Source organism: Oncorhynchus nerka, linkage group LG13 (genome assembly GCF_034236695.1).
Source record: "Oncorhynchus nerka isolate Pitt River linkage group LG13, Oner_Uvic_2.0, whole genome shotgun sequence".
Taxonomy (NCBI): Eukaryota; Metazoa; Chordata; class Actinopteri; order Salmoniformes; family Salmonidae; genus Oncorhynchus; species Oncorhynchus nerka.
Genome location: NC_088408.1, coordinates 60,024,594 through 60,045,214, shown reverse-complemented (window position 1 = coordinate 60,045,214; position 20,621 = coordinate 60,024,594). Strand labels below are relative to the sequence as shown.

General features: G+C 41.6%; 1 protein-coding gene across 3 annotated transcripts in view; it reads right to left on the bottom strand.

Moving 5' to 3' along the window:
• Positions 1–2,080: 2,080 nt before the first annotated feature.
• Positions 2,081–20,621, bottom strand: part of LOC115139748 (mediator of RNA polymerase II transcription subunit 27) — a 115,083-nt gene continuing 96,542 nt past the window's right edge. For all 3 annotated transcript variants that reach the window (XM_065026507.1, XM_029677484.2, XM_029677485.2), the window contains exons 7-8: positions 12,361–12,438; positions 2,081–2,985 (exon numbers count right to left, since the gene is read on the bottom strand). In XM_065026507.1, the coding sequence (XP_064882579.1) occupies positions 2,851–2,985; positions 12,361–12,438 (213 nt within the window). In that variant the 3' untranslated portion in view covers positions 2,081–2,850. The remainder of the gene's footprint in view (positions 2,986–12,360; positions 12,439–20,621) is intronic.

The following is a 20,621-nucleotide window of genomic DNA, read 5'->3' as shown; positions in this document are numbered from 1 at the left end:
ATAGAAATAGCACACATAGAACATATCTACCGTTCTTAGACTTGCTTTCAATGAGAATGAAAAAAGTTACATATTTCAACTTTAATAGACTAATAAGAAAGAGTTCCAAACTTCTCTGCCAATAACGGTGGTTTTTCCCTCCCAACTTAGACCTCTCCCAGACAGTCCTATCAAAATTATTGCTTGAAAAATTGCTCTTTGCTAAGAAGCAATTTGTATTTGTTTTTTGGCCATTTTTATGGAATACAATTACAGTAAGGTACTTCATTGCTACCCAAATGGGTATTTATCATGATGAATAGCCCCTGGCTCAAAACAGAACTAACATCAACAACATGCATGCCAGTCTTTCCTGGTTGGGTTCACAAGAGATTAACTGCTTCTCTTCTAGTTTTTATGATATATTCATATTACTGTGATGAAAATTCCAGATTGTCTGTATAATCAAATAACATTCAGCTCAGACACCCATACATACCCCACAAGACATGCCACCAGGGGACTCTGGAAAAACGAAATCACGTTAATGCAGTTTCATACAAAGTCATGATCGTGTTGAACTCCCATCTCCAATTACTCAAGCATCAATTCATGGAACAGTGGGGAATGTGAGGGGACACACAGACACAATATTTTTTAGTTGTATTATTTGTATATGGTTGTATTTTAAATGTGTGTGACTGTCCTTGTCTATCAGTGTTTTGTTGCTGGTCATGTTTTGTGTTTTTTGTGTAAACCCTAGGAAGAGCAGCTGCTGCTTCTACAGAAGCTAATGGGGATCCAAATAAACACAACTTATAGCAACCACACATTTAGACGTGGAGCACGTTATGATTGGCCAGTAAGGGTTCAAGCCTCGACACATTTACAACTTGTTTATTAATCATCACCCAGCCAGCACACCACCGCCAACTATTGCGCCCATAATTCTGGTTGTGAAAATATACAAAACATTTTGGACACAACCACAAACCTATAGTGCTACCACCAGTGCTACGATTTACCACTGCTTTCGGTTTGTTATAGAGCCTATTGAGTACTAGGTGTACTTGACTGATGTCATTGACAGAATAAAATATTTTACATTCACTAAGATTGTTACTAAACGTGCACCCCGTGCAGACTACAAGTTGAACGTGTAAGAATGCTAAGATAATTGAGAGAGATAATAAGAACAAGTGGGCTACACTGGGCTTGACTGTACACTCGACTAGAGGGAATGAATCAGCTGGGCTTTCTTTAGCCACCGGCCCTGGTGCATTTCTCTTTTCCCCACATCGCCCTACTCTGCCAATCAATCACACTATTACACTCTGATGAAGGCTCTGTGGCTATTTCACACAGCAAATAAATTGGAGGGAAGGGGTGTTTGGAGCTTCTCAGAATGGAGCATTGACTAATTCCTGTGGATGGATGGACAGAACAGGCAGACGGACACATACCCACGGTCCTGTCCTGCTGTCCTATGGAGGAGATGGATACTAACAGTACTCTTTTATCACCATTATTCATATTCTGCTTAATCTGACTAGCTCTTCCAGTGGCTGATTCTACAAAGTAACATAAACAAAATCAATAATTCAGAGCTGGAAAGCCAGAAGGGAACCTGTACAGAAGAGACACAGCATGATGTCCCTATTGTGCTGGAAAGGTTACTATACAAAAAGGCCCATTCCAATTTCATGCTTCATGCAATCTGAACCACTCTTGTAAACTCATATTGTTTTCCCTCAAAAGTGTGCAACTAAGTTTTTAGTTAGGAGAGAATCTTGTATGCGGTGTATCCGTGACTTAAAATACCTTGGTTCAGAATGTCAGTATTGCGTGTAGTCAAAGAAATGTACACTGCATTTGACTGTATGCTCAATGACAATGAGCCTAGGATCCTTGACAAAAACTGCTGTTCAGAGTCACAAAGAGTCCCACGAATGATGAAATGCATGGGTAATGTCTATCTAAAAGTTGATGAACAAGACTAGAGATGTTCAAAAGTATTCATATTTGGTTGTGTTACGAATTGGGAAAACCATTTTCTCCCATCCCGCAAAAGCTTAAAATAAGATGACACTGATGGCTACTATTAAACAAAATGTTGTACTTTATTTGGACAATGGTTATCAAAAAAGAGCACAGATTATTTTGAAAGTGTAAAGTGCCGCCTAATTCTACAAAATGAGCAATTCCCTTCACTTGCCTTTTTAACTCCCATCTCACAAAAAAAAAAGCCTTTTTCCTCCACATATCCAGCATGGTTCATGAAATATTAAACTCCTGTACAAAAGGGATACAACACAATGCCAAACAAACTGCACAATATTTGGGCCATACATGTGTTCGCTCTAACTTTGCTGAAAAATAACTTATTTTATTATTATTTGGAGAAGTTCTGGTTGTGCAGAACCTAAATAAAAAGGTTACGCACAACGAGGGAGCTGGAGCAGGAGCACTGAACAATTTATTATATGGCAAACATTTGGACAGCTGTGAGATTGGGTTAAACGTGAGTAGACGCATTAATGACATCATCCTACACATTGGGAGGACAACAACAAAATTCTAATCAAACCACCGGGACTGCCACTACTGCCTCAGCCCTATGTGTCAATGAGGGAGGAAGAGCCAATAGTGGCAGTCTTGGCATGTTTGATTAGATCCCTTCTCCCTCCCATTCCAACCCAGTTGGCTTCCTGATGCCCATTCAACCAGGAGGAGGACTATAAGGCAGTGACATACAGTCCATAAACAACAGTGTTGATTCCTACATGAACAACAGAGGTTGAAGAGCAGGTGAAGTCTTATTAGATGGGGTGTCAGCACAGTTTCCAATTGAACTTCCCCCCCGCTGATTCCTCATTGCCTACACGTGTCGTGGAAGGCCTCCAGGGTACGAAAGTCTCTCCAGGTCGGGGGAAGGCCCTCCTGCAGAAATTTCCCACAACGCTGACACGGGGTCTGGAACAGCTTGATGTAGCTTCTTAGCCAGGTCTGACAAGGAGAAAAGAAAAGAGAAATTCAGGCAGGAAGACAGTGATATATTTCTCAGAAGGACTCACCAATGATTCTAGTAAAACATAAAATGTTGGGCTATTTTGATGAACATATGAGCTGACATGGTGAGAGAGAAAGAGATAGAGAGCGAGGAGGACAGAGACACAGAGCACCAATGTGGGGATTGTGGTCGATCCACCCAGGGGTGTGAGTGGAGTCTCTCCACATCCTCGGGCCCCCTTCTCTCTCCCAGCCCATCAGTCGGCCCCAGCCAGCAACACTGCCAGACCTCCCTCACACAGTCACACACCTGTCAAACCTATTCACTGGCACCATCCATCTGCAGGATTAAAAACCTGCTCCTCGATTCATCACCGGCCAGCGTAATGATCACCACCCTCATTGGGCGGCATGAGAAAAGACCCATTACAACAATCTCATGTTAGCGCTGCGATGAGAACACTACGGTTAAAGGTAAGTAGAGAGTAATGCATTTGCAAAGCCTATGGAATAGCAACTGCAAAACAGGTGCAAAGAAGCCATATTTGTGTTGTTTCTTAGAGGCTACTTAAGACGGGACCGAGGCCAACTGTTCCTTTAAACAGGATTGATTGCAGACATTGTGCTAATGTCTTTCTAGACAGAGTCAAGTTGTAAACGAGGACAGGCTTGTAATGGAGGCGCCCGGGTGTTGCCCTTGAAGCCGAGCCGTTGATCTGTCTGATTGGACCCAGCCACCACACCTCGGCCAGGCCAGATCAGAATAGGTCTCCAACACCGGAGTGGCTAATTAATCTCCCTCACCTCAGCACTAAGAGCACAGTTCTGCAGAGTGGACAGTGGGGCTATTTAAAAACATCAAGTAGGGCGGGCACAATTACTGCATAACCGGTGGTTATGGATGAAGACTGCCATGAAAATAAAATACCTGTCATTCTTTTCGTGTGGAACAAACAGATGACTGAAGACAGGATAGCCAGGCATTAGTGCGGTTGAGTCTGTTCTGCGGTAACATGAAGTTTTTACAACATGATGAAACTTTAGCAAGGTGTTGTAGCAAACCAGTCTTTGGTTGCCTAGCAAAGCCCCCCTCCCTGCAGCAGCACATGCTGTCAGGAGCAGGGCAGAGAAGGAAATGTGTGAATTTTTAAAATGTTATTATATATATAGTTGAAGTTGGAAGTTTACATACACCTTAGCCAAATACATTTCAACTCAGTTTTTCACAATTCCTGACATTTAATCCTAGTAAGAATTCCCTGTCTTAGGTCAGTTAGGATCACCAATTTATTTTAAGAATGTGAAATGTCAGAATAATAGCAGAGAGAATGATTTATTTCAGCTTTTATTTCTTTCATCACATTCCCAGTGGGTCAGCAGCTTACATACACTCAATTAGTATTTGGTAGCATTGCCTTCAAATTGTTCAACTTGGGTCAAACGTTTCGGGTAGCCTTTCACAAGCTTCCCACAATAAGTTGGGTGAATTTTGGCCCATTCCTTCTGACAGAGCTGGTGTAATTGAGTCAGGTTTGTAGGCCTTCTTTTTCACACACGGTTCTTCAGTTCTGCCCACACATGTTCTATAGGATTGAGGTCAGGGCTTTGTGATGGCCAGTCCAATACCTTGACTTTGTTGTGCTTAGGCCATTTTGCCACAACTTTGGAAGTATGCTTGTGGTCATTGTCCATTTGGAAGACCCATTTGAGACCAAGCTTTAACTTCCTGACTGATGTCTTGAAATGTTGCTTCAATATATCCACATAATTTTTCTTTCCTCATGTCAATATATTTTGTGAAGTGCACCAGTCCCTCCTGCAGCAAAGCACCCGCCACAACATGCATCACGGTTGGGATGATTATCACACAAATGATTATTATTATTTGACCATGCTGGTCATTTATGAACATTTGAACATCTTGGCCATGTTCTGTTATAATCTCCATGTTATAATAACCCGGCACAGCCAGAAGAGGACTGACCACCCCACATAGCCTGGTTCCTCTCTAGGTTTCTTCCTAGATTTTGGCCTTTCTATGGAGTTTTTCCTAGCCACCGTGCTTCTACCCCTGCATTGCTTGCTATTTGAGGTTTTAGGCTGGGTTTCTGTACAGCACTTTGAGATATCAGCTGATGTACGAAGGGCTATATAAATACATTTGATTTGATGGTGTTCTTTGGCTTGCAAGCCTCCCCCTTTTTCCTCCAAACATAATGATGGTCATTATAGCCAAACAGTTGTATTTTTGTTTCATCAGACCAGAGGACATTTCTCCAAAAAGTAAGATCTTTGTCCCCATGGGGCGGCAAGGTAGCATAGTGGTTAGAGCGTTGAACTAGTAACCCGAAAGGTTGCAAGTTCAAATCCCCAAGCTGACAAGGTACAAATCTGTCGTTCTGCCCCTGAACAGGCAGTTAACCCACTGTTCCTAGGCTGTCATTGAAAATAAGAATTTGTTCTTAATTAACTGACTTGCCTAGTTAAATAAAGGTTAACATTATTTGCAATGTGCAGTTGCAAACCATAGTCTGGCTTTTTTATGGTGGTTTTGTAGCAGTTGTTTCTTCATTGCTGAGTGGCCTTTCAGGTTATGTCGATATAGGACTCGTTTTACTGTGGATATAGATACTTTGTACCCGTTTCCTCCAGCATCTTCACAAGGTCCTTTGCTGTTGTTCTGGGATTGATTTGCACATTTCACACCAAAATATGTTAATCTCTAGGAGACAGAATGCGTCTCCTTCCTGAGCGGTATAATGGCTGCGTGGTCCCATGGTATTTACACTTGCGTACTATTGTTTGTACAGATGAACGTGGTACCTTCAGGCATTTGGTGATTTTTGCTCCCTAAGATGAACCAGACTTGTGGAAGTCTACAATTTGTTTTCTGAGGTCTTGGCTGATTTGTTTAGATTTTCCTATGATGTCAAGCAAAGAGGCACTGAGTTTGAAGGTAGGCCTTGAAATACATCCACAGGTACACCTCCAATTGACTCAAATTATGTAAATTAGCCTATCAGAAGCTTCTAAAGTCATGACATCATTTTCTGGAATTTTCCAAGCTTTTAAAGGCACAGTCAACTTAGTGTATGTAAACTTCTGACCCACTGGAATTGTGATACAGTGTATTATTATAAGTGAAATAATCTGTCTGTAAACAATTGTTGGAAAAATTACTTGTGTCATGCAGAAAGTAGATGTCCTAACCGACTTGCCAAAACTATAGTTCATTGACAAGAAATTTGTGGAGTGGTTGAAAAACAAGTTTTAATTGACTCCAACCTAAGTGTATGTAAACTTCCGACTTCAACTGTATATATTTTATTTGTCTTCTTCTTTCTATTCTAACAGTTATAACGGGGACCGCGGTCATTTGGCTGACCAATTACTGTCATCCAAAATTCCATGACCGTCACAGCCAACATCAAGACACTAATGCATAATATTGCCCGCACTCCAGGAAGTAAGGAGTAAAAACCTCCAATGGTACCTGACACATCACGCAGTAACAATGACAAGTCTATAGTACAGTACGCTTCCTAAGGTACTTCCTCCATAGGACTGTACATGTGGAGACTGGTTACAAGCTTCAGCGGGACAGGGGAACTCTGCCCGACTCACAACCACTAATTACAGTGGCTTGCGAAAGTATTCACCCCCCGTGGCATTTTTCCTATTTTGTTGCCTTACAACTGGAATTCAAATTGATTTTGGGGGGTTTGTATCATTTGATTTACACAACATGCCTACCACTTTGAAGATGCAATATATTCTGAAACAAACAAGAAATAAGACAAAATAACAGAAAAGGGCTTTTTTAAATGTAACCATTAGAACCATTGCAGTAATATTGTACAGAAGAAGTATTTTGTTTCACACAGCTTCCAAAATGGAGTATTACGTCAAGCATTTCATTAACTGCAAAACCACTCATGTCATCTACAGAATGGAATGTCCACAGTGCAAGGTGTTCTACATTGGAAGGACAAAGAGACGCCTTCAAGAACGCTTAGTGGAACACAAGTACGCCATACAGGTAGGTAATGAAGACTACCCCATGGCAAGGTACAAGTCCCTACACCATGACAACCCTGCCTCCCTACAAGCTATGGGTATTGATCATATTCCGGCCTCTATTAGAAAAGGGGACCGTCTTAAACAGTTAAGCCAAAGGGAAAGTTTTTGGATTTACAAACTACAGGCCACTAAATACCCTGGTTTTAATGAAGATATGGATTTCTCACCCTTCCTGTAGGGTCGTGATGGGTCCATTTGCTGTCATCTAGTGGACATTTTGCTCTATTGCCCTCAGCTATGGTTAGACTGTTGTTGTTCATGTTTTGCTGTGTTCTAGTGTACTATGGTATATTTAGCTTTCTTATTCTTGACACTTCTCCCAGTCATATTTAAGGTTAGAACTACCTTTTAGTGTTCTGATACTTCTAGTTTGGAGTTGTATTTTTATGATAACATAGCTACAGTATTTCAATGTGTATAGTATTGCTTACTAGGTGTGTCCAATAAATTGTGTAACCAGTCCCTCTTCCAATTAGGGCTAATTGATAAGCTGTTAAAAAGAGGACCTTGTAATTCCTCTTTTTTTTGTACTCCCTGACGAAGGCCATGCAGCCGAAACGCGTCGGTTTAAAAAAAACTTTGTTTCTATTGAACATGCCATACTAATAAAGGTATTTTAATAAATTATATGAAGAGTGCCTTGGTCCTCCTTTCTTTTTGATGACCAATTTACCCCTTTTACCAAAGAGCACTTTCTATCTACCAAAATGTACTATTGTGTACCTTAGTAGTGCTTCCCTTCCTCCTCTTTCTATTAAAAAAACAGAAAACTTGAGCATTCATAACAATTCACCCCCCCAAAGTCAATACTTTGTAGAGCCACATTTTGCATCAACTACAGCTTCAAGTCTCTTGGGGTAGGTCTCTATAAGCTTGGCACATCTAGCCACTGGGATTTTTGCCCATACTCCAGGGAAAAACTGCTCCAGCTCCTTCAAGTTGGATGGGTTCCGCTGATGTAGAGCAATCTTTAAGCCATATCACAGATTCTTAATTGGATTGAGGTCTGGGCTTTGACTAGGCCATTCCAAGACATTTAAATGTTTCCCCTTAAACCACTTGAGTGTTGCTTTAGCAGTATGCTTGGGGTCATTGTCCTGCTGGAAGGTGAACCTCCGTCCCAGTCTCAAATCTCTGGAAGACTGAAACAGGTTTCCCTCAAGAATTTCCATGTATTTAGCGCAGACATGGGCAAACTACGGCCCGCGGGCCACATACGGCCCGTTAGGCTTTTTAATCAGGCCCGCCGAACTTGTCCAAATTATAGTAAAAACCTCCTTTTTTCCCCTTTCCCTGCAATGCCCACGTTTCCCCAATAGATAGCGCACTCAAAACACATTGACCGTTGTTGGAGTGGCGCGTATTTCTCTTTATTTCACTTTAATTTTCACTTCGTTTCACGTCACCATTAAGCCCTTCTGTGAAAATGAGCGGACCAAAGAGAAGGAAAGTGGACAGCGAATGCCGAGTGTTTAATAAGGAGTGGACAACAAAATACTTCTTCACTGAAGTCCGATCAACGGCTGTATGTCTGATATGCCAAGAAGCTGTTGCGGTTTTCAAAGAGTACAATATCAGCCGTCACTTTGCCACGAAGCATGCAAACTATGCTAGCAAGCAGTCAACACAAGAACGGGCGGCTACTGCTCAGAGGTTGGCAGCTAATTTACAGAGTCAAACAGAACTTTTTTCACCGACAAACTGCAATTCAAGAGTCAAGTACCAAGGCAAGTTATTTGCTGGCATTCAAATTAGCAAAGGCTAGCAAGCCTTTCTCCGAAGGCGAGTTTTTGAAAGAGTGCATGGTAGAGACAGCAGGTCTCTTGTGTCCGGAGAGCAAAGCCAAGTTTGAAAAAATCAGTTTAGCACGCAGGACAGTGACTCGCCGCGTGGAACTGATTGACGAAGATATAGTCAGCGAGTTAAACAAAAGGCGGAGTCCTTTAAGTTATATTCACTAGCACTGGATGAAAGTAACGACATAAAAGACACTGCTCAGCTCCTAATTTTTATCCGAGGGATTAACGACAGTTTTGAGATAACGGAGGAGCTTTTGAGCATGGAATCACTGAAAGGGAAAACGCGAGGAGAGGACTTATATGAACAGGTGTCTGCTGTCATCGAGAGAATGAAGCTACCTTGGAGTAAACTTGCCAATGTCACCACGGATGGATCGCCAAATTTAACTGGAAAAAACATCGGGCTGCTGAAAAGAATCCAGGATAAAGTGAAAGAAGAAAACCCTGACCAGGATGTTATTTTACTTCACTGCATCATTCATCAGGAGTCTCTGTGTAAGTCTGTATTGCAGCTTAATCACGTCGTGGATCCAGTTGTAAAACTTGTTAGCTTCATACGAGCAAGGGGACTTAATCATCGTCAGTTCATTACGTTCCTGGAAGAAACTAATGTGGATCACCAGGACCTAATTTACCACTCTCGCGTCCGCTGGTTAAGTTTGGGGAAAGTGTTTCAACGAGTCTGGGAGCTCAAAGACGAGATTCGCTCATTTTTTAATTTAATGGGGAAATCCGGAGAATTCCCCGAGCTGAGCGACACAAACTGGCTTTGTGACTTTGCGTTTGCTGTGGACATATTTTCACACATGAATGAGCTGAACGTGAAGCTACAGGGGAAAGATCAGTTTGCGCACGACATGTACACAAATGTGAGAGCCTTCAAATCCAAGCTGGTTTTATTCTCCAGGCAAATGTCAAACAAATCTTTCGCACATTTCCCCACACTAGCCGTGCAGAAAGAGGCCGCCCGAAATGCGAAGAAATACTGCAAATCACTGGACGATCTGCACAGAGAATTTTGCCGTCGGTTCTGTGATTTTGAAAAAATTGACAAGTCACTTCAACTGGTGTCCTGTCCCCTGTCACAAGACCCCGAATCAGCACCGCAGGAGCTGCAATTGGAACTGATCGATCTTCAGTCTGACTCCGTCTCAAAGGAGAAGTTCAAGTCTCTTAAACTGAATGACTTTTACGCTTCACTTAACGAGACCGCGTTTCCAAACCTCCGGAGGACGGCGCAGAAGATGCTGGTGTTGTTTGGCTCGACCTACGTGTGTGAGCAGACGTTTAGCGTCATGAAAATCAACAAAGCCCATCACAGATCCAAGTTAACTGACCAACACCTCAGATCTGTCCTGAGAATTGCCACAACAAAACTAACTCCAGACTTTGATGCACTGGCAAAAAGGGAGACCAACAACACTGTTCCCACTGAAATGGTGAGTTTTTCTGCTGTGTTATGAAAAAATGCATATGGAAAGTTTGGAAGTGCGTCTTTTAATTAAGAGCAATGCGCATTTACGCACAGCAGCGGTACAGTAGCTTAATTAACACGCCGCACATCGCTCTTAATTTAAATTTAAATTTTCAGCTGCAGGTAGGATATTTAATACAGCCTATGTCTGTGTGCTTGGCAACGATACACGTGTACTGTTTGCGCGTGAAGGCGAGGGCGTCCGTGGCAAGTTTGTAGAGCGCGCGGTCAGGACAATTCATCCATGATTTTGCGGAGTTTAACACAAGTAGATATTATTGAGCTTGAGTATTTCGTTGTGTAATAATATGTTTTGAATGTTGAAAGTGATTCCATTTTTCAATAAATTTTGATTTCTTTAACTTTGCACCTTCGATTGAAACTTATTAAAAACAGACGCAATCTTGATAAATCACAGTGCGTATGTTATTTTAATCTATTTACATTTCCTCCTCCCAGTATCTGCGAAATAGTATGTAAATGCCATATCTTGCAGATTCCTTGAGACAAATTTATTAACTGATAAGGGCTATTTTTCACATTTGAAAGACAGTTAATAAATTGGGTTGTAGTGTTCTTACTGTGCTATGAGGTTTGCACACACTACATTTAATGCTTTAGTATATCCGGCCCAAACACTCCCTCCAAATGCTCCTGGCCCGGCCCCTCTGTCAAATTTTAGAACCCATTGTGGCCCGCGAGTCAAAAAGTTTGCCCACCCCTGATTTAGCGCCATCCATCATTCCTTCAATTCGGACCAGTTTCCCAGCCCCTGCCGATGAAAAACACCCCCACAGCATGATGCTGCCACCACACTTCACTGTGGGGATGTTGGTCTCGGTGGGATGAGGTGTTGGGTTTGCGCCAGACATAGCGTTTTCCTTGATGGCCAAAAAGCTCAATTTTAGTCTCATCTGACCAAAGTACCTTCTTCCATACGTTTGGGGAGTCTCCCACATGCCTTTTGGTGAACACCAAACGTGTTTGCTAATTTATTTCTTTAAGCAATGGCTTTTATCTGGACAATCATCCATAAAGCCCAGCTCTGTGGAGTGTACGGCTTAAAGTGGTCCTATGGACAGATACTCCAATCTCCGCTGTGGAGCTTTGCAGCTCCTTCAGGGTTATCTTTGGTCTCTTTGTTGCCTCTATGATTAATGCCCTCCTTGCCTGGTCCGTGAGTTTTGGTGGGCGGCCCTCTCTTGGCAGGTTTGTTGTGGTGCCATATTCTTTCCATTTAAATGGTGTTCTGTGGGATGTTCAAAGTTTTGGATATTTTTTTATCACCCAACCCTGATCTGTACTTCTCCACAATGTTGTCCCTGACCTGTTTGGAAAGCTCCTTGGTCTTGATGGTGCCACTTGCATAGTGGTGCCCCTAGCTTAGTGATGTTGCAGACTCTGGAGCCTTTGAGAACAGGTGTGTGTATATATACTGAGATCATGTGACAGATCATGTGACACTTAGATTGCACACAGGTGAACTTTATTTAACTAATTATGTGGCTTCTGAAGGTAATTGGTTGCACCAGATCGTATTTAGGGACTTCATAGCAAAGGGGGTGAATACATATGCACGTACCACTTTTCTGTTTTTTCTTTTTTAGAATTTTTTGAAACAAGTTATTTATTTCATTTCACAAATTTGGACTATTTTATGTATGTCCATTACATGAAATCCAAATAAAAAATACATTTAAATTACAGGTTGTTACGCAGCAAAATAGGAAAAACACCAAGGGGGATGAATACGTTTGCAAGGTACTGTATCCAGTAATAGCCTGACAGTATTTAACCCCTTCCTCAAAAATTTGTTAGAGCTTTCAATCAAAAGCAGGCACTGTAACAGTACTGTAGATGTGATAAGATGCCTAGAGACAGCAATGCAAGTGCAATCCATCGGCTATGTGCATATGGTGAAGATATGGGACCAAAGACAGAGTAGATGATCAAGTAGTGGAGCTCAGTCACGGGGTGGGAGTGGGTTATGTAGAGGGTTTGCTTTGTGAATGTGCTCACCATGAAGGAACGTACCACCACGTCGGGCATCTGGGGGAGTTGGTAGTGCAGCAGAGCAGTAGTGGCATGATCCGTAACCTTAGAGAAAAAAAACAGGGCTTGTAAAATCACATTGTCCCTGAATATTTGTAAACATTCCAATTCCCTCTGCTAAGCCTGAGACAATACAATCACATTAAGTCTGCCAGTTCTTTTTCAATTCAATATGATTTTATGAGCAAGTGAGTACTACATAACTTAATCAATAAAAGCTGTCAAGTGAAACATGTTTTCAAGGCCTGAGCAATCATTACTCGACTTTCTAAATAACTAATAGAAGTCTGCTAGACCAGCGCAGGGAGCAATCCTGGAGCAATCCTAATCATAGAATATACTGTACCAATCTCTCCCTCCTACACATTCACTTGGTAGTGACTAGGCGTCTAATTATTCTTAATATTTTGACCAAAATCTAATATTCATCCCACATGCAATTATATGCGCCCATTTATTATGTAACTTTGATGAACCAAGTTATTCTGACAATTGTTGCTGTGTCCAGTCAATATGTCCATTGCTATTGCATTTTGACCATCTGGAGACGCATGACGAGTTTTTGGCTATTACTAGCACATGGCAGGCAGTACAGTACATGCGCACGGAAAACATATCAAAACCGGGGGGGAAAGTTCTCCCCAAAGAAGATGTAAGGTATATGACTGGACAGGTAACAAAGTAAGAGGCTTCGGTCACAAGTCAGACCTTACCAGTGCAATGAAAGATGGGAGGGGAAGCTGAGCGGTGCCCTGCTCCTCCCTCCCTCCCCATCAGACCGGGTCTGTTTACATTAGGATGAGATCAAGAAATAAACATACTGTAGTTTACCAATAAAATGGTCTGACGGTGAAGTGGACATACTCTGTATTTATATCCTAAAATAAAGAAATTCTCCCATTACAATACATTTGAATGGAAAGTTAACAAAGATAGATAAGATCTTGCTACCGTGGAAAGGAAAATACCTGTCTATTTGTGGGAAAATCACCCTGATTAACTATTTAGTCATATCCCAGTTTACCTATTTGCTTATGACCTTGCATACACCTAGCAACTTGTTTTTTAAATTAGTTGAGCAAAGAAGGTTACATTTTACTTGGAACGGCAAGCCAGACAAAATTAAACGGGCCTATTTATATCATGAATATGAATTCGGAGGGCAGAAATGATTAAATATTAAACCATTAGACCTCTCACTAAAAGCTTTAGTCATTCAAAAGTTATACTTAAATCCGAACTGGTTCTCTAGAAGATTAGTAAGAATATCTCACCTCATGTTCAAGAATGACCTTTTCCCTTTTATTCAGATTACAACCTCTCACTTTCGGTTATTTGAAAATGAAAGCATCTCCAAAATATTGCTATTTTTAAAACAAGCCATAGAAAGTTAGTTGCAACTTCAACCTTTTTGGGATAGGGGGGGCAGCATTTTCACTTTTGGATAAATAGCGTGCCCAAACTGAACTGCCTCCTACTCTGTCCCATATGCTAATATATGCATATCATTATTAGTATTGGATAGAAAACAGAAGTTTATAAAACTGTTTGAATGATGTCTGTGAGTATAACAGAACTCATATGGCAGGCAAAAACCTGAGAAAGAATCCAAACAGGAAGTGAGCAATTCATTTTCAAAACAGTACCTATTGAAATCCCAGTGAGATATGAATGAGGATGCACTTCTTTAGAAACTGGTTTGAGGATTCTACTATAAAGGAGGGGCTCATAATAGCTCTGAGTGAGTGGTCTGGCAGAGAGCCTCGGTCTCAAAACGCGCGCCCCCGACAGAGTTTTCTGTCGTTCCAATGCTTTTTTTCAGACAAAGAAATTCTCCGGTTGGAACCTTATTGATGATTTATGATAAAAACATCCTAAAGATTGATTGCATACATCATTTGACTTGTTTCTACGGACTGTAATGGAACTTTGAGTTTTTGTTTGGAGGAAGTGCTCGCGTCTCACGAAGATGGATTACTGGGATGAACAAGCTAACAACAAAGTGGCTAAATGATGGGCTTTATGGAACAAATCAGTCATTTATTGTCGAACTGGGATTCCTGGGAGTGCCTTCTGATGAAGATCAAAAGGTAAATTAATATTTATAGTGTTTTTTCTAGCTTCTGTTGACGCCAAAATGGCGGATATTCCTCTGGCTGTTTTGGGTTTTGAGCGCCGTTCTCAGATGATGCTTTTTCCGTAAAGTAAAAAAAAATCTGACACAGCAGTTTAACCTCTTACCTCTACCTGGGACGCTTGCGTCCCAACTAGAGCTCTGGAAATGCAAATGCGCTACGCTAAATGCTAATAGTATTAGTTAAAACTCAAAAGTTCATTAAAATACACATGCAGGGTATCAAATTAAAGCTACACTCGTTGTGAATCCAGGCAACAAGTCAGATTTTTAAAATGCTTTTCGGCGACAGCATGAGAAGCTATTATCTGATAGCATGCACCAATACACTACAACAGAAAAGCACAGCAGGGGACGTAAACAAAATAATTAGCATTTCGGCGTTACACAAACCGCACAATAAAATAGAAAACAGTCATTACCTTTCACCATCTTCTTTGTTGGCACTCCTAGATGTCCCATAAACACTATTGGGTCTTTATTTCGATTAAATCGGGCCATATAAAGCCAAGATATCGTTATATGTAGACTGTGTGATAAACGAAAAAAACAGCGATTTCACAACGTAACGTCATTTTTAAAATTCAAAAAGTAGACGATAAACTTTCACAAAACACTTCGAAATACGTTTGTAATGCTACTTTAGGTATTAGTAAACGTTAATAAGCGATAAAAATCATCCGTAGGCGATGTATATATCATTAGCTGTCGTCTTGGAAAAAATTTCAGGAGAGAGCTCTTCCGGAATGATCTGGGCGGAGACCGGAGGTAAGCGGTGCCCCTCTTTCGGTTCAACCAAGAATCAAAGATGATTAAATTCACAAGATACTCGACTACATGGGGATGCTGTGGGAGTTGAATGCTCGGTCTTATCTAATTCGGCTCACTGTTAACAATTGCTGGAAGTGGCGCAAGGATATTTATTTCCATTTTCTGTGATCAGGTTTTCCTGCGCTTTCCGATGTAACGCACGTTATGTAATAGCCACAGTCGTGATTTAACCAGTTTTAAAAACGTCCGAGGGTTTCCTATACACACATTCTAACCATATGAACGTACTATATTCCTGGCATGAGTAGCAGGGCGCTGAAATGTTGCGCGATTTTTAACAAAATGTTCAAAAAAGTAGAGGGTCGACTGAAGAGGTTAATAGAGGTTAAGTCTATCTTTAATTCTGTGAATAACACTTGCATCTTTTATCAATGTTTATTATGAGTATTTCTGCAAAATCACCAGATGTTTTGGAATCAAAACATTACTGCACGTAACGCGCCAATGTAAACTGAGATTTTTGGATATAAATATGAACATTATCGAACAAAACATACATGTATTGTGTAACATGATGTCCTATGAGTGTCATCTGATGAAGATCATCAAAGGTTAGTGATTCATTTTATCTATACTTCTGCTTTTTGTGACTCCTATCTTTGGCTAGAAAATGGCTGTGTGTTTTTGTGACTTGACTCTGACCTAACATAATCATATGTTGTGCTTTAGCTGTAAAGCATTTTTGAAATCGGACACGATGGGTAGATTAACAATAAGTTTATCTTTCATTTGCTGTATTGGACTTGTTAATGTGTGAAAGTTATATATTGCTAAAAAATATTTTTGAATTTCGCGCCCTGCCTTTTCAGCGGAATGTTGTCGAGGGGTTCCGCTAGAAAGGTTAATCCAACAGAAAAGACAGAATATATTACAACAAATATTATGGTTAAACTCAAATATAGTAATTGATAAAAACAAAAATGTTGATTTTATATATACAGTGGGGCAAAAAAGTATTTAGTCAGCCAATTGTGCAGGTTCTCCCACTTAAAAAGATGAGAGAGGCCTGTAATTTTCATCATAGGTACACTTCAACTATGACAGACAAAATGAGAAGAAACCCCCCCAGAAAATGACATTGTAGGATTTTTAATGAATTTATTTGTAAATTATGGTGGAAAATAAGTATTTGGTCACCTACAAACAAGCCAGATTTCTGTCTCTCACAGACCTGTAACTTCTTCTTTAAGAGGCTCCTCTGTCCTCCACTCGTTACCTGTATTAATGGCACCTGTTTGAACTTGTTGTCAGTATAAAAGACACCTGTCCACAACCTCAAACAGTCACACTCCAAACTCCACTATGGCCAAGACCAAAGAGCTGTCAAAGGACACCAGAAACAAAATTGTAGACCTGCACCAGGCTGGGAAGACTGAATCTGCAATAGGTAAGCAGCTTGGTTTGAAGAAATCAACTGTGGGAGCAATTATTAGGAAATGGAAGACATACAAGACCACTGATAATCTCCCTCGATCTGGGGCTCCACGCAAGATCTCACCCGTGGGGTCAAAATGATCACAAGAACGGTGAGCAAAAATCCCAGAACCACACGGGGGGACCTAGTGAATGACCTGCAGAGAGCTGGGACCAAAGTAACAAAGCCTACCATCAGTAACACACTACGCCGCCAGGGACTCAAATCCTGCAGTGCCAGACGTGTCCCCCTGCTTAAGCCAGTACATGTCCAGGCCCGTCTGAAGTTTGCTAGAGAGCATTTGGATGATCCAGAAGAAGATTGGGAGAATGTCATATGGTCAGATGAAACCAAAATATAACTTTTTGGTAAAAACTCAACTCGTCGTGTTTGGAGGACAAAGAATGCTGAGTTGCATCCAAAGAACATCATACCTACTGTGAAGCATGGGGTGGAAACATCATGCTTTGGGGCTGTTTTTCTGCAAAGGGACCAGGATGAATGAATGGGGCCATGTATCGTGAGATTTTGAGTGAAAACCTCCTTCCATCAGCAAGGGCATTGAAGATGAAACGTGGCTGGGTCTTTCAGCATGACAATGATCCCAAACACACCGCCCGGGCAACGAAGGAGTGGTTTCGTAAGAAGCATTTCAAGGTCCTGGAGTGGCCTCGCCAGTCTCCAGATCTCAACCCCATAGAATATCTTTGGAGGGAGTTGAAAGTCTGTGTTACCCAGCAACAGCCCCAAAACATCACTGCTCTAGAGGAGATCTGCATGGAGGAATGGGCCAAAATACCAGCAACAGTGTGTGAAAACCTTGTGAATACTTACAGAAAACGTTTGACCTCTGTCTCATCTTTTTAAGTGGGAGAACTTGCACAATTGGTGGCTGACTAAATACTTTTTGTCCCACTGTATACAGATACACTGCCGATTTTGCAGGTTTTCCTACTTACAAAGCATGTAGAGGCCTGTCATTTTTAAAATCATAGGTACACTTAAACTGTGAGAGACGGAATCTAAAACAAAAATCCAGAAAATCACATTGTATGATTTTTAAGTAATTCATTTGCATTTTATTGCATGACATTTAAATAAAGACGTATAAAAGTTTAATTTAAGGACCCCAAAATTGACAGATGTGCCATATAGATTGCAAAATAGTTGGGAAGAGATTTTCAGCACATTGTTTATGAACTGACACACAAAACAACGCTGGATAATTGTTATGGCGCTGAAGAACAATGGCTGACGTTTTACATTCTCCCAACCAATTGTGCCATTTTTTTTGCGTAACTTTCATAAAAACATAATGTTGCTGCTACCATCTCTTTTGACCGAAAATAACTTCTGGACATCAGAAAAGCGATTACTCACTGGAATAAACTGGAATAAACTTTTTCCTTTAACGAGTCTGACGAGAAGGATATCCTGCTTTCACTGGAACAGGCCCAGATCCAAGCCTTGTGCAACCAGAAAAAAAAAATCCTAGACCTCCTTTATTCCACACACAGATGCATACAAAGATCTCCCCCGCACTCCATTTGGCAAATATGACCATAATTCTATCCTCCTGATTCCTGCTTACAACCAAAAACTAAAGCAGGAAGTACCAGTGACTAGCTCAATAAGGAAGTGGTCAGATGACGTGGATGCTACACTACCAGGCTTTTTTGCTAGCACAGACTGGAATATGTTCCGGGATTCATCCAACAGCATTGAGGAATTACACCTCCTCAGTCATCGGTTTCATCAATAAGTGCATCGATGTCGTCATCCCCACATATCCCAACCAGAAGCCATGGATTACAGGAAACATCCGCATCGAGCTAAAGGCTAGAGCTGCCGCTTTCAAGGAGCGGGAGACTAATCAGGATTCTTATAAGAAATCCCGTTATGCTCTCAGACGAACCGTCAAACAAGCAAAGCGTCAATACAGGATTAAGATTGAATCCTACTACACCGGCTCTGATGCTCATCAGATGTGGCAGGGCTTGAAAACTATTACAGACTACAAAGGGAAACCCAGACCACTATAGTCCCTGTGCCCAAGGAAGCGAAGGTAATCTACCTAAATGATTACTGCCCCGTGGCACTCACGTCGGTAGCCATGAAGTGCTTTGAAAGGCTAGTCATGGCTCACATTAACAGCATCCTCCCGGACACTCTAGACCCACTCCAATTCGCATACCGCCCCAACAGATCCACAAATGATGCAATCTCAATCGCACTCCACACTGCCCTCTCTCACTGAACAAAAGGAACACCTACGTGAGAATATTGTTCAATGACTACAGCTCAGCGTTCAACACCATAGTGCCCACGAAGCTCATCACTAAGCTAAAGACTCTGGGACTAAACACCTCCCTCTGGAACTGGATCCTGGACTCCCTGATAGGCTGCCCCCCCCAGATGGTAGAGTAAGCAACAACACGTCTGCCATGCCTATCCTTAATACTGGGGTGCCCCTCAGGGGTGTGTACTTAGTCCCCTTCTGCATTCCCTGGCCAAACACGACTCCAACACCATCATTAAGTTTGCTGACGACACAACAGTGTCACCGACAAGGATGAGACGGCCTATAGGGAGGAGGTCAGAGAACTGGCAGTGTGGTGCCAGGACAACAACCTCTCCCTCAATGTGAGCAAGACTAAAGAGCTGATCGTGGACTACAGGAAAAGGCAGGCCGAACAGGCCCCCATTAACATCAACAGGGCTGTAGTGGAGCGGGTCGAGAGATTTAAAGTTCCTTGGTGTCCACATCACCATCAAACTATCATGGTCCAAACATGCCAAGACAGTCGTGAAGAGGGCACGACAACACATTTTTTCAAGATCTGGCACGGGTCCCCAGATCCTCAAAAGGTTCTACCGCTCCACCATCGAGACCGGTTGCCTCACCAGGTATGGCAACTTCTCGGCATCTGACCGTAAGACGCTACAGAGGGTAGTGCGAACGGCCCAGTACATCACTGGGGCCAAGCTTCCTGCCATCCAGGACCAATATAATAAGCGGTGTCAGAGGAAAGCCCATAAAATTGTCAGAGACTCGAGTTACCCAAGTTACAGACCATTTTCTGCTACCGCACGGCAAGTGGTACCAAAGTCTAGGACCAAAATGCTCCTCAACAGCATCTACCCCCAAACCATAAGACTGCTGAACAATTAATTTCATCACCACCGGACAATTTACGCTGACCCCCCCCTCCCTTTTGTACGCTGCTGTTACTCGCTGTTATGTACAGATTACCTCAACTAGCCTGTACCCCCCGCACATCGACTCGGTACCGGTCCACCCCTGTATATTGCCTCGTTATTGTTATTCTTATTGTGTTACTTTTTGTTATTACTTTTTATTTTAGTTTACTTGGCAAATATTTCTTCTTCATGAACTGCACTGTTGGTTAAGGGCTTGTAAAGTAAGCAAGTCTACATGTGACAAATAAAGTTTGATTGGACTAAATTATTACACAAAATTCTTGCAACCAATAGAATGTTATATATATGGGGGATACAACCATCCCAGCTCGGCAGATTTTGCTGCAAAGAGACAGAATTATTAGATCATTTGTTTTGGTACTGTTTTGGTACATATGTAGATTGTTTTTGGTCGCAGGTTCAGGAATGGCTTAAGAATTGCAACATTTACTTGAAGCCAACTTTGCAAATAGCACTGCTGGGTGACTTAAAAAGTCATAGTCAGTCGATTAATAATATAACAAATAGTCTTAGAATGTTTTGTATCTTTAATTTACAATATGTAGAATCTATGAAAATACTGGATGGTGTTCAGAGACAGATGGGAGGGGTTGAGTGGAGCTGAAGGATGGAACTAAAAAACAAACA